The sequence below is a fragment of the Solanum dulcamara genome, chromosome 8, assembly GCF_947179165.1.
Source record: "Solanum dulcamara chromosome 8, daSolDulc1.2, whole genome shotgun sequence".
NCBI classification, from domain to species: domain Eukaryota; kingdom Viridiplantae; phylum Streptophyta; class Magnoliopsida; order Solanales; family Solanaceae; genus Solanum; species Solanum dulcamara.
In genome coordinates, this window is record NC_077244.1 from 61736827 (window position 1) to 61750732 (window position 13906).

The 13906-nt window shown below is 32.8% G+C and overlaps 1 protein-coding gene across 1 annotated transcript; it reads right to left on the reverse strand.

Moving 5' to 3' along the window:
* Positions 1 to 467: 467 nt before the first annotated feature.
* LOC129900195 (stem-specific protein TSJT1-like) lies at positions 468 to 5778 on the reverse strand. Its single transcript, XM_055975122.1, has 5 exons — positions 5425 to 5778; positions 3351 to 3591; positions 3021 to 3141; positions 2230 to 2339; positions 468 to 729 (listed from the first exon to the last, which is right to left on the reverse strand). The coding sequence occupies exons 1-5, from the start codon at positions 5625 to 5627 to the stop codon at positions 700 to 702; spliced, it is 705 nt and encodes a 234-aa protein (XP_055831097.1). The 5' UTR covers positions 5628 to 5778; the 3' UTR covers positions 468 to 699.
* Positions 5779 to 13906: the final 8128 nt, after the last annotated feature.

Sequence of the window (13906 nt, forward strand, 5' to 3'; positions counted from 1 at the left end):
TGACACCCAAAAATAGACTTCTAGAATGAGATGATATTGGGTTTAGCAAAGTGGGCTCATCATTTGTAGCCCAAATCAATGGACCAGCCCAATAGAATTGAACTTTAATTAAATTCATATTTATTGGAAAATAATTAATCCAATTATATTAATCCATAATATTTATTTGGACTAATATATCTTGAATTTAATATAATTCAAATCATTTATAGATTTATATTTAATAAATTTTAAATGATTACAATAGTTTTATCACAAATAATTGAAACTAATTAAAGGAGTTTCTAGGTAAAGACAAATCGTGCACATTCAAATGTTGAGAAAACAAAGTGATTTAATTATTAATTGGAGTAACATATTACGATACGTATTGGAATATTAAGATATTGGGGGAAGGTCAGAAAATAAAAATTAGAAAAAGAAGTGCTACAAGACCAAGATCCTATATATCAGCCATTACCAACATACTTTATTACTAGTAATATTTAGGTGAAGAAGTTACTGAAACCATGAAAAGGCCTAAAATGGCAAAGTCTTTTACATAAATTCAAATAGGTTCAATTGGAAAGAGCAGAAGAAAAATAGAAGAGCTTGGGACAAAGTAACTCCCATTCATTTATTTACATTATTATTTCATGGATACTACTTATAATGCATGCCCTCAATCTGCTCATCTCTTCTGAAAAAAGGGAATTGTCTCTATTTTGTGGCTGTAAGAACAGCTTCCACCTGATATATATAAACAATTGGGGTGATAAAATTTAGACCAAAAAAATATGACTCAGCCAATTCGTTTAAATTTGGGCGAGTTATTAATCAACTTATTTATTAGCTCAATTTCTTTTCGTTTAATTCATTTCAGCTTATCTAAAATTGGATTGATATGTAATTCGAATTGAATTGATATGTAGTCCGAATTAACCACAAAAATCTTGTCAAAATACTTTCAAAAAGACTTTTTTGTTTGTTTGATATGTTATTAATAAGCATAGAAGTTCTACTCAATTTATTTGTAAGAAAATATTGGGGATAAAAAATCGATGCAGAAAAACTGAGGTAAACCTCATTATTTACCAAAAATCTTAGATTCAGTATCTGTAAATGTCTGTTTGGAAGAAAATTAGTGAAAATGAAAAATGTCAAAGCCGAAGTTGAGTGACGGCTTCACAGGGAAAACTCTCTTCTCAACTCTTTAAGAACTAGAAAAGCGATACAGGTGGAATTCTTTTCTCAACTCTTTAAGAACTAGAAAAAGTGTTTTTATATACAAGTACAAAAGTTCTCTTTATTATCAATGATGGAGAAATTAAAGTTCCAACTTTATCTTCAAATTTTCCTCTATTCATTTTCATTCACATTACACCTTATCTTTAAACCTTAATTCTAAAAAATTTAAAGCTTGACAATTTCAGAACAAATAAATTTAAATTTTGAGTCCGTCTCTGTCATTTATTCACCCTTATAATTGCAATGTATGGGTTCGGTTGACACTTGACCTATAAAGCACTATTAATGGTTGGTTACAAGTGATATTCAACAGCCAATTGTAGCTGCCATACCATGAAAAATGTCATGCTTTATATATAAGTGTATCTTTCTTTGATAAACAAAAAAGTTATATAGGGTCCAGAAAGCAACATTAAGTTGCCATGACACTGATCTAATACAAAAAGTAAGCATGATGCTAAGGGTTATTTAAAGTATCTAAGGGTTATTTAGATTTAATTGTACAATTTGTCTTTGATCACTAATTTTTGCCTTTCAAATGGTTTGATCTCTGATTTTCGCTCTTAGAAATTTAATTTATGCCTAATGGTGCATAAGTTAATAAAGGATAGGGACATAGCTTGTTGGATATTATGATGCGAAAATATAAACTTATTTCTTACGAAAAGAATTATTTGCCTTCATGGGTAAAATTGAAGACCAACACAAAATAGGGACAAAAAGACCAACGTTCAAATAATTTATGAATTTTCAGTAATAATTTGCATATATGCTATCACTACTACAAAGACATTTTTAGTAACAATAAATTTTTCTTTCAACCACAATATTTATTGCTGTAAAAATATTTAGTGGTAATTGAATTAATGTCATTGTATTCAGAGTCGCTAAGCCTTTAATGGTATTTAAATAATGTGTTGATTATAAATACCTATACATATTATTACCGCTAAATACAGTAAAATCTTTTATTTATTGTAGTGTATTAAAATCATAACTTACCATAAACTTAGCACCCCATATTTCTTCCTCAGTTGCAGGGACGGCAGTGATCTTGTTTTTAGGATTTTCATAGCTTCTCAGTTCTCCAACTGCTGTAGAGAAGAAACAACCTAGGAAATATCCAGTAGATCACAAGAATAATTAAACATTTAAAAAATTAAAGAACAAGTTAGGTGTCCTTTAATTGGTGGAACAAACGGATCATAATAGAATAAATTGTGGAATTATTTGACACAATTTTCTATTGTGGGATTATCAATCGCGAAATGGTTTAATTATATGGTAATTGTTTATTTCACATTGAGAACAAAATAATTTAATGAAACAGTTCTTCTAGCTTTACAAGGAATGAGGTTGCATACACACCCCACTTATGAAATTCATGGGATATGTTGTTATTATTGGTCTGGAAAAAAAAATAACACCTTTTTCCTTTTCCATTTTAAACATAACACATGTTCTATATTTTATCTCGTATATTCCATATTTTCAATGAACAAATATCTATTAATATCCACTAAATAAAACCTTGGTTGTAATTTAATCTCCATATATAATTCAATTACAATAACTTGTTCCCAATCAAACAATGTTAAGGTTGGATAGTAAATTTCCACTAAACCGGTCTTTTATCAATGTCATTTTCTCAAATTAATTTACTCACATGTTCAATTGGGCATGACAACTCTTTTTTTTAAAAAAAACAAAAAAACATATCAAGCTCAGGACTTGATGGAGCAAATTAAATAAAAAACCACCTAAAGCACAAGATATAATTTGTGAATACCCACCTTTAGGAAAAGAAGCAAGTGACTTGCCACAAGCACCTTTCAGCAAATTGGCATCATCGGCAAACGCCACATTTCCATCAGCAGTTATTCCCCAATAGAGAGGTATCTTACCCACTTCATCCTGCCACAACCGTCCCAATTACAGTATCAGTCAAGTTTAAATATCTACTTATGCACACCAAAATTGAATGGCGTAGCTATCAACTGAGAAAGTCAAATTAAAAGACACATTTATATATTATATATGCGTTATTAATTTGACCAATTTTAACATGACCAAGTTTCAATAGAATCCACTGGGGAAATTGAATAGGTAAAATAATTACTTACAGTAGCCACAAACAATGTAGAAGTGGATTTGTCAAAAACGATAAATGCAAAATTGCCTTGAAGGTGACTAACAACATGGCTTGGAGGGTAAGGTGCTCGATCACGAAGTGCCTTGTATGCTTCAATCATCAATACCACCTCATTTGCAGTCTTGGCCAGCCCATATTCTTGCCTCAAACTACCTAAGTTGTCAAGACATCCCTCAAACAAGCAAAATATTCCATCCTTAACAGCAAATGACCTGCCATTTTTCGCACCAATAACTAATTAGTCTTATAAGCAACCATATTTTTTAAGTTTATTAGTCATGAATTATAATTATTATTATTTTTAGTTATTGAGTTATAAATAAATTATACATATATATACTCCCTCTAGTCCATAATATAAGTTAATTGTTCAATGTTCAAGAGAGTTGTTGGAAATTCTTCCATTTTTGACCTTCATCTATATTTTTAGGTGATAAGTTCAAAAAAGTTAATTGCTCATATTTATGATTTACTTTGAGTTATTTCTATTTTCAAGAGTAGCTTAAGAATAACTACAAGGACAAAATTAAAATGAAAAATATTGTTCACTTTATGTCGTAAATTTTTCTTCATAATATGTATGAATTGCCTTACAATTTAGTTAATATATGGACCAAAGATGAGTATGAAGTAATTTTTAAACATAAATACAAGGTCTGAATAAAAATATTGTTGAATTTTATCGAATAGCTTCAATGTTTCATAGACAAACACCTAAAAGTGGCAGCCCGTTTGGATTGGCTTTAAGTTGGTCAAAACCAACTTAAAGCCCATTTTTAGCTTTTGAACGTGTTTGCCTAATGCTAACTTTAAGCCATAAAGTTCTTAAAGTCAGTCAAAAATGAAAAATTAGGATTCCTAACTTTTTTTTTCAAAGTGCTTAAAGTCATTTTCTTTGACCATGGAAATTACTTTTATATCCCTTATATTTTAACTAAATTCCCAAACTACCTTTTTTTATTCTTTTAACCCTAAAATTCACATCATAAGCACTTTTATCCAAACACTCAACTGCTTATTTATAAAAATAACTTTCAACACTTCAAAACTCTAAAAACACTTCATACATAAAAATTACTTTTTTTAAGCCCATCCAAACGAGCTCTTAATTAATATGAAAGTCAAGGTACAAGTTGCTTTGTGCCAAACTTGCCTAACATAAACACTAAAGAGTCAATGGTTAGCAAGACAATTTGTCAGTTAATTATACAATACTTTTCGAGAAACAACTAAAATGACTATTGATTCATTTACCCTTTTCTTGAAAATGCAAATGCCCAACCACATTTTTGGACAAACTCTTACTTCATTTTGTATTTTTCTTGCATTAGTGGACAAACTTTTACTATTTGAATCTTTTTAAATTTAATTTTGATATAATCAAATGAGAGTTTGCCACGTGTCCATGAAAATCCAAAATCGAGTTCTGAGCAAACCACACGGTCAAGGGTAGGAGATCCAACACATGTTAGCCATGCAAGGAGAGTGGAGCCAATTAATGCTTTTCAACCTTTTTTTTAAGCGTAAATATTAAAAACATACTTAAATTATTTTATTTTTATTTTTTTGAATTTAATATATAAAATTATTGAAAATATGTGTTTCATATTAAATTATCATTTATTAATTTAAAAAGTGCGTGATTTTTAATCCACTACTTTATTGATTTGATGATCGGAGTGATGACTAGATATAAAATGCATATACCTAATTTTGCAATTAGTATAGTCCCAATATATATGGAGGCATTGATCAAAGCACAGAGACAACAAAAGAGTAAAGGCACATATTCGTTAGCTAAATTGAACTTACAAACAAATAAAATACTCCCTCTGCCCATGACATCGTTCAGATTGTGAGAATTTTAATTTTGATCATAAATTCGGACATGAAATCTTTAAGTTTTTTGAAATAAAATTTATATTTTTAAAGATCATAATCCACAATAATCATCAATTCAACATTTCTTTTCTTTTTTTTAAAATTTGTTTTCTACTTTCAGATATACACACAAACATATGTACTAAAAGTTGGTAAATTAGTACCTTGGCAGTAAAGCGGATTCATTGTTGTGAGTGTAGGCGAGTTGGACAAGATCGTTGATCTGAACTGACACAGCTGACGGCTCGGTTTTAATGAACCGGTTCACCAAAGCCTCCCCCGTCAACTTAGGTGACGGGGTCCGGCTTCCGGCTGCCACCAGCTCTTTTGGCGGTGACAGAATAGAGCTGCTAAAAACACCCAACATTTCCAAATCTAACAAACTAGAGGAACAAAAAAAAAAAAGAGCAAAAAATACAGTATCAGTGACGTTTTGAGGACTGGGAATTAAGATGTAAGACAAGGAGGGACTTTATAATAGGAGACGGTCGAGGCTGTTTTGGTCATTACAACACTCATTTGTATTTTTGTGAGGGGTGGAGGTTGGATTTATTTGGTTTTGTTCGTAAAGATAATAGGTACATTGGAGTGGGACTAATCCCAAGATGAGGCGACGAGTCCAACATAACACGTAAAATTAATAAATATAGTTAAATTTAAACATACTTTACAAGGAAATAATATTTTTATAATGAAAAAATTGAAAAACGAAAAATGTGGCTCTCATTAAAGAGACATGATATTGATATATTTAGCGGAAGATTAAAGAAAAAAATTAGAACTCAAATTTGAAATTACACGATCACGAAATTTGGGTGACGATTGTCGCTAAAAATATTTACTTCATATTTGATATTTGTATTACAAATACATACATAACAAATATGCATTGAACATATTTTGCAAAGAGACACATGGCATCGACAAATTAGAGGAAGATTTAAGAAGAAAGTTAAGCTCGTGTTTAAAAATTATATGATCAAGTTATAATTATCTTTACCAAGCCATCTTTAAAGCCATTAAATATCGATATACTGTAAAACGACTTTCAAAGCAGTGAGTTAAGAAAATTGATGAAAAATTGTCACCAAAAAAATAAAAATATACACATGGTATTTATTGGCATAATATATCATGAAAGGTTCTTTAGTGAGTCATAGAAAAAGAATTCAAAATTTATAAATATCACAAAAAAATTATAAATATATTTTGAAAAATGTTAGTAGAATAAAAACACTAGTAAAAGAGAGATGGGTTCCGTAATTCAAAGCCAAACATTGGCCTCTTTTATGGTCTCAGCAGTCCAATGCTTCATTACAAAATCATTTTACAAAAAAACAGTCTGCAGTTCATTTTAAGTGAGCCTATTATAATGACAATAATAAATTTAGTATAATTTCATAAATTAAAAAGGAAAAGGATAGTATATATCATGCATATAGACTTGATTTTTACTTTTATTATGTTATCTCCAGTAATAAAGTTAGTAAATCAGAAACAATAAAGATGTAAAGAATAAAATAGTATTCGAGTCCACGGAATTCACTGTGTGTCCTTAAAAAAATTAATTTCCTCACTATATCCGAGGTTATGAATTATTTCCTCCCAGGATAAAACAGATAGAACATTAAAGAAGTAGCGATACCTCAAACTTCTTCAATTTCAGCGAACTCAGAAAGCAGCAGCGTAATCACACAAAGACACAACTTTGTTTGTAAGAAAATATGTGCATAAAAGGGAGAAATTTTGATGATCAAAACTGAGAGGAGGCCTCTCTATTTATAGCCAACAAGGTTTCTTTTGGGAAGGGAAGTGCCTGTTCGGAAGAACAGGTCCTTTCTGAATCTATGAAGGGAAACATCTGTTCGGAAGGGATAATTTGGTAATTATTTAATTCCACGAATTTAATTAATTTAATTAATCCTCAAATTAAACAATTAATTATTTAATCAATAATTCTGAATTAATATTAAGAAAAAAGAAATCAATTAATAAGATTAATAAATAAATTTTATCTAAAAAATTATCAATCAATCACATCATTTGTCATTGCCGAAGCCAAGCCGACGACGGCGCGAGGGGGCACCCTCTACTTAACCATTTATGAGCTAAAGGAAGTGTTTCCTAATATAAGGACAAGACTTTTCCTTTCTTATACCAATGAGGGAAAAATAATTTTTTATTTTTCCTTCACTTGGTTTCCGACCCCACATTTTTCAATTCTTATTTCCCATTCACACTTCACTTAAACTCAACAATTTCGTACATGAATGGGTAATGACTATTGTTTAAAACATATGCATAAAAAATCTGTGTAATTTGTAAGTAAGGATTAATTGCATCTGGATAAGTAGGTTTCCCTTTGAACTTTTCATAGTGAACATATATCAGATATACTCAGTCAATTGGTAAATTTAATATTTTTGAACCGTCGAGCTTTGGTGTATACCTAGACAATATAAGTCACACAATTAACCCTTTAACTATTTCTGGTTCTTATTATTTTGTTCATTTCAGCCATGAACACTTCCTGGTCTATATGTGTGTAGAGAACTGGCCTTACCGAATTCTCCTTGAAGCAGCTTACACTTCACACTTACATAGGTGATATCTAAATGTTTCACCTCGTAGAAACACTATTTGGTATGCCATGTATCAAACTTAGATATCATCAAAAGGTCCTAATGTCTTATCCTTGTTACTGAACATTGTCGCATTATGAGAATGGATCATAAAAATTATTTTGACAATGTTGAACCGTCATCAATGACTTTGTTCGATCTCCTTGAACCTAGATCTTGGGATCTCGAGTCTTCTAGGTAGAGTTACTACCACGATGATTTGTCATCGGCCATAGTCCGATTCCCTTTGATGATCTCTCAACTCCCTCTCTAGTTAGGCCTTTTGTAAGTGGATCCGACACATTATCCTTTGACTTTACATAGTCAATTGTGATAATTTTAGTAGAGAGTAGTTGCCTAACAATATTATGTCTTCGTCGTATGTGACGAGACTTACCGTTATATATAACGCTCTCAACTCTTTCTATAAACAACATAAGTAAATCAATTATTACAAACTGAATTAGTAAAGATAAATAATAAATAACATATGGCAAAATATGACCCAACACTTAATTTTTATATGCCTGGACTAAGCTGTTGGGCCACCTGCGTTTTGGGCTTTTGGCCCAATTCTTGTTATATATCACAGGTGTATATACATCATATATCAAACAATATATGCACTGTATAGAGTGTATACTACATTATTTCTGTATATCGAAATGGATACACACTGTATACCACCTGTTTGTTCCTGTATCTATTGTATATCACTGCATATCAAATTTGTATATACACTATATATCAGTGAATGCAATATTGTTTTCTTGCATATCGTATTGTATATATATTATATATCAGTGTATACAACACAGTTTACACCTGTATTCCGTGTATACAGCCCAATATTAATATTCAAACCATGTATATTAGCTTCCTTTTCATATATCAACTTTTCAGCAATTCGAGTAAGATGATGAGAGACTCAAAACTCAACGATATGCAAAGATGGACTCGAATTGATATCACATGCACCAAAATAAAATTATATAAGCATCTACTCATTTTAAGCTAAACCAAGAAATATATCATAATATTTTAAGGTATCAAATTGATGGGCCTTCTAGAGGTAACATATATATAGAGAGAGAGAGAGAGAGGGGGAGAGAGAGAGAGAGGGAGAGAGAGAGAGAGAGGGTGTCACGCCCCGGGAGGGTATCCTAGGCGCGACCGGCACTCGAAAGCCATTTCTGGCCTTCAGGCGAACCACCTGATTCAGTCACACTATCATTCATTCACATTCACTCAGAGGGAGACTCAATCATAGACACACTATTCATAATATAAGGGCCGAGGGTCAATCACTATCAACTCATCAAGACAAATATAATAAGACTTCTCAAAAATAATAGTCCAACCTTCCCACACTCTAGTCCATGAAGCCTCTATCAAAGTCTAGGAGGTGTCAATGACAAACCCATGGCTACCAACAATCAAAATAAAGAAAATGACAACAAAACTATACAAGAAAGCTCAACATCCTCCGGAAGCTAGGAGGACTCACCAATTGGCTGGGAGTGTATGTGGACCTTCAACGGAGCGCTGGTTGATGATCTCTAGTACATGTCGCTGCATCATAAAATGATGCAGGCCAAATGGCGTCAGTACATGGAATGTACGAGTATGTAAAATGGCCGAGTAAAACAACATCAGAAAAGGATCAACCAACTCGAAAATCTCAACTCATAAAAAAATGACAACTCACTCAAGTGTCCTAAGTCTAACAAGAAATGGTTTAGACGGGACCAATTCACATGCCACTCAACTCAACTGACTCGGAGCACTATCAAGACCTAAATGGGAGTTTCTCTTATCTGACAACCATCACTTATGAGCCAGTGATAGTACAACAATCAGACGTTGTTTCCACGTCCGTCCATACCTTGCCAGGGCATGAACGCCTCCCTAATCATGGATTCCATCGATTAGTCAAGTCCTATCATTTCAGGACAATAAAAGGGGAAACATCCAACTTTAATGGTTCGATCCCACAGGAAGCATCCGACTTTAACGGTTCCATCCCTACCTACGTTGGCGGCGTAGTTTCTGGGGTTTAAGTATGGACTATACTCTCACCCGCTTCGATGCTCGATACTCCTCCCATGACTCCATGCTCATAAGACTCCCTCCAATCATCTCAAACAAGCTCTCACGACTAGTTTCATTTGGGACCTTGCCAACTTATCAACTCTATTCTCATCTCAACTCAATTAAGTCATAATGGCAAGTCTCATTTAGGACCTTGTCCACTCGTCAATTCTATCCTCCAATCAACTCAATCATGTCTAAATTAGATATGCATTTATAACATCTCACAAACATAACAAACCATTCCTCTCCTCATTTATCACCTCCTTAGGACTCGACACAACTCTAAGAATTATTTTAAACCGACAACTCAAGAGGAATAACACATTTATGGAAATTGACACATTCAACATAATCACATGGTTAAAGAAATCAACTGAGTATATTAACAAACCATCTCCATCAACTCATGCTAACATAAAGGTTTTAGAAATTCTTAGCTCAACAACTTCAACACAATAAGAATCAATTTAATAAAGACAAGACTCATTCAAACATAAACCATATCAAGAAACTCCATTCTCATGGGCATCTAACCTCAAAGAAGAGTAGGGCATATGGGTGGACTCAACCCATGCTTTGAGTAGCATTACATACCTTAGTGAATACTTGAGGAAAACCTTGTGGTTGGGTCTTCAATGGAGAACTCGAATCTTGAAGCTCTTGGAACAATTCTTTGTTAAAGAAGGACTTGGAGAAGAAGAAGAGGAAGAGAGAGGATCTTTCTAGGGCTTTTATAGAGAGAGAGAGAGGGGGACTGAAAATATGTCCCCAAAATGTTCAAGGATGATACATATATAATTTGGGACAATTCCCAAATTGCCCCTTCTCAAAAGTTCGGAAAAATAGGCTAAAACGCTCTTGGCGCGATAGTAGCGCGTCGCGCCATTGCAGCGCCAGGCCGATTACGCCTAAAAACCTGCACATCGGTTAGTGGCGCACCGCGCCAAGGACCAAACTATTGAGGCACATTCTTGGCAGAATAGTGGCGCGTCGCGCCCTTACAGCGCCAAGGCCAAATTTTCTGGGTTCTGGAAATTGGCTTGAAAACCCTGCACACCTCGTAGTGGCGCGCCGCGCCTGGGGCCAAATTACTGAGGCGTGTTCCTGGAGCGATAGTGGCGCGTCGCGCCACTGTGGCGCCAAGCCCAGTTTTCCAGCAATTGCAACCCAGGCCTAAAATCCTACTGTGCTAGTTCGTCTTAGGATCGTCATATCTTTCGACTCCAAACTCCAAAAATTACGTTCTTGGTGGCATTGGAAAGAAGACTCGATGAACTTTAATTTAATAGGTCATGGGCCACCCAAATTTTCGTCTTTCAAAAGATAGGGTCGTTAGAAGTCGACCTCCTTAAATGAACTCATCCAAAAACGTAGCCACGACGAACCTTTTGGACTTAGCCGGGTCCTAGGGGTCCTTTGTGACCCCACATCACCTCCAACACCCTTCAATTACTCAGGGACTCATCTTAACTCATGCATATACTTTATAATACTCAAGTTCGACCCTACCCGTATACCAGAAGGGTCCGAATCTTAGGGAAAATTTTTGAGGGGTGTTACAGAGGGAGAGAGAGAGAGAGAAAAGGAAAGGAAAGAAGAAATATATTCAAGTAACTAAAGGACACAGAATTAATATATACGTTATACTAACTCAAATTTTAAAGAAAGAATTAAATCAATTAGACCATAAAAGTTCTAACTAAATAATAACTTAAGCATATTTTTGTTATCTAAATCATCTTAAAAAAAGAAATTAAAAACATGAAAATCTATATTGTCAAAGAAAATTATTTGAAAAAATAATGAACAAAACTAAAAGCTTTCATGAAATAATCCTAACACATGCTAACTATAAGAAATTTTTATCATTAACCTAATTATTCTTAATATATGTTAACTAAAAAAACAAGACTACGAATCAACTAATATAAAACATGAAATAATTAGATAAAATAAAGTTGAGAAAAGATTTACCTCTTTTCGGACAGCAAGACTGAAGACGACGAGCGGAAGACGACTTCACCACCACCCAAGAGCTTGACGGAACTCCAATCCACAAAAAGATAAATTAAACTCGAACCTTCCAGAGTTCGACATTATAAGAACTCTGTTCTTAGCTTAAATTTCGACTTCAATCTCCTATTTTCCTTCCTAGAAGGAAAATATAGATTGAAAGCTAGAAATTTTCATAATTTTTAGGCTGCGGACAAGAGTCCAAAATCCTAGTCAAATAAAAAAAAAATCTAATTTTGGAGGGCTAAAAAACCTCTCATCTCTTTCCTCTTCTTAATGAGAATATAAATCTTTATATAGGCTCTAAAAACTCTAAATTCTTCATGAAATTTCGATGTGGGAGAATGAGATTTTTTTTTATTAGAAAAAACTAAAAATTTCAAAAATACAAACTATAATTAAACTAACCTAAATAACATTGTATTTAGTTAAAAATAAAAACTTCTTGAAATGATTTTTCGAATAACCATATAAATAGTAATCAAAGATATAGTTATATAGAAATATGTATATTATACTAAAATTTATAAAAAAATAAAAATAGTTAAGAATAACATGAAAATATCTTTGTTTTTATAAAAACTAATTATTTCAAAAATGTTCGAAATTTAAAGAAAATAGATAGTTAATTTGCGTTATGGAGGGTCAAAATTGGATGTCAACATCATCCACATATAAACAAACAATGACAACTCTGTTTGGAGTGTCTTTAATGTAAACACATTTATCACACTCATTAATCTGAAATCCATTTGATAACATGGTTTAGTCAAACTTCGCATGCCATTGTTTGGGTGCTTGTTTTTGTCCATAAAGTGACTTAACAAGTTTGCACACTTTATTTTCTTTATCAAGAACCACAAAGCCCTCTGGTTATTCCATATAAAAATAATTCCTCCAATTCTTTGTTTAAGAAAGTTATTTTTACATCCATTTGATAGATTTCAAGGTCATATACCATAGCTAGTGCAATTAACATCCGAATGGATGTAATCCTAGTTAAAGACAAGTCTTGCATTGTATTTTTGTCAATAGTTCCATTTGCTTTCATTTTTCTTTTGAAAATCCATTTTGAGCTCAAAGGTTTGTTTCCTAGAGAAAGATCAACCAATTTTCAAGGATGGTTACTCAAGATTAAATCAATCTCAATATTGACAGATGTTCAAGATATTACTATATTATCTTGAATATCCAGATGTTTGGATTTATGAACCAAAAATCGAGATGCTTTACTATTTGCAGCATATCCAATGAAAACACGGTCCACAGTCTTAGGTCCTATTGTGACCCTCTTAGGTTTAGGAATTGGACTTTGGCTAGACACCCATACATTTTGAAATATTTCAAGTTTTATTTTCTTCCTTTCCATTTCTCATATGGAATAGACTGTGTTTTGCTGTGGAAAATTCTACTGAGTATTCAATTTGCTGTAAGGATGACTTCTCTTCAGCGAGGAGATCATGCACAATAACTTGCAATTCTTACACTTGAGACATTATTGTCTTACTGTCTATCATTTTAAACTCTAGAAATTTGGCTGCCACAAATTTCTTAAGTCCTACATTCTCCGTCTTATATTTCTTCTCCAATGTATCCACAACTTTTTTGAAGTTTTATACACACTATAGATATTATATAAACAGTCCTCAAGACCATTCAGAATATAATTCCTGCATAAGAAGCCAAAATGCTTCCATGCTTCTGTTACCAAAAAGCACTCGCTATCTGGAGTTTCAACTGATAGGATTGGAACCTCTTTAGTGATGAACCTCTGAAGGCTCAAAGTGATTAGGTAGAAAAACATCTTTTGTTGCCACCTATTGAAATCAACACCACAGAATTTGTCTGGCTTTTTTGCAACAGTTAGAGAAGGCACAGGTGTAGGTCGACTAGATGAAGCCATTATATTTGCTCCAGA

Bases quoted from the DNA above. Each gene is read 5' to 3' on its own strand.
- LOC129900195 (XM_055975122.1), bottom strand. From the start codon at position 5,627: ATGTTGGGTGTTTTTAGCAGCTCTATTCTGTCACCGCCAAAAGAGCTG. The intron at 3,142-3,350 runs GTAAGTAATTAT...CGGTTGTGGCAG, and splicing joins CTACATTGTTTGTGGCTACT to GATGAAGTGGGTAAGATACC. The intron at 730-2,229 runs GTAAGTTATGAT...TATATATATCAG, and splicing joins TATGGGGTGCTAAGTTTATG to GTGGAAGCTGTTCTTACAGC.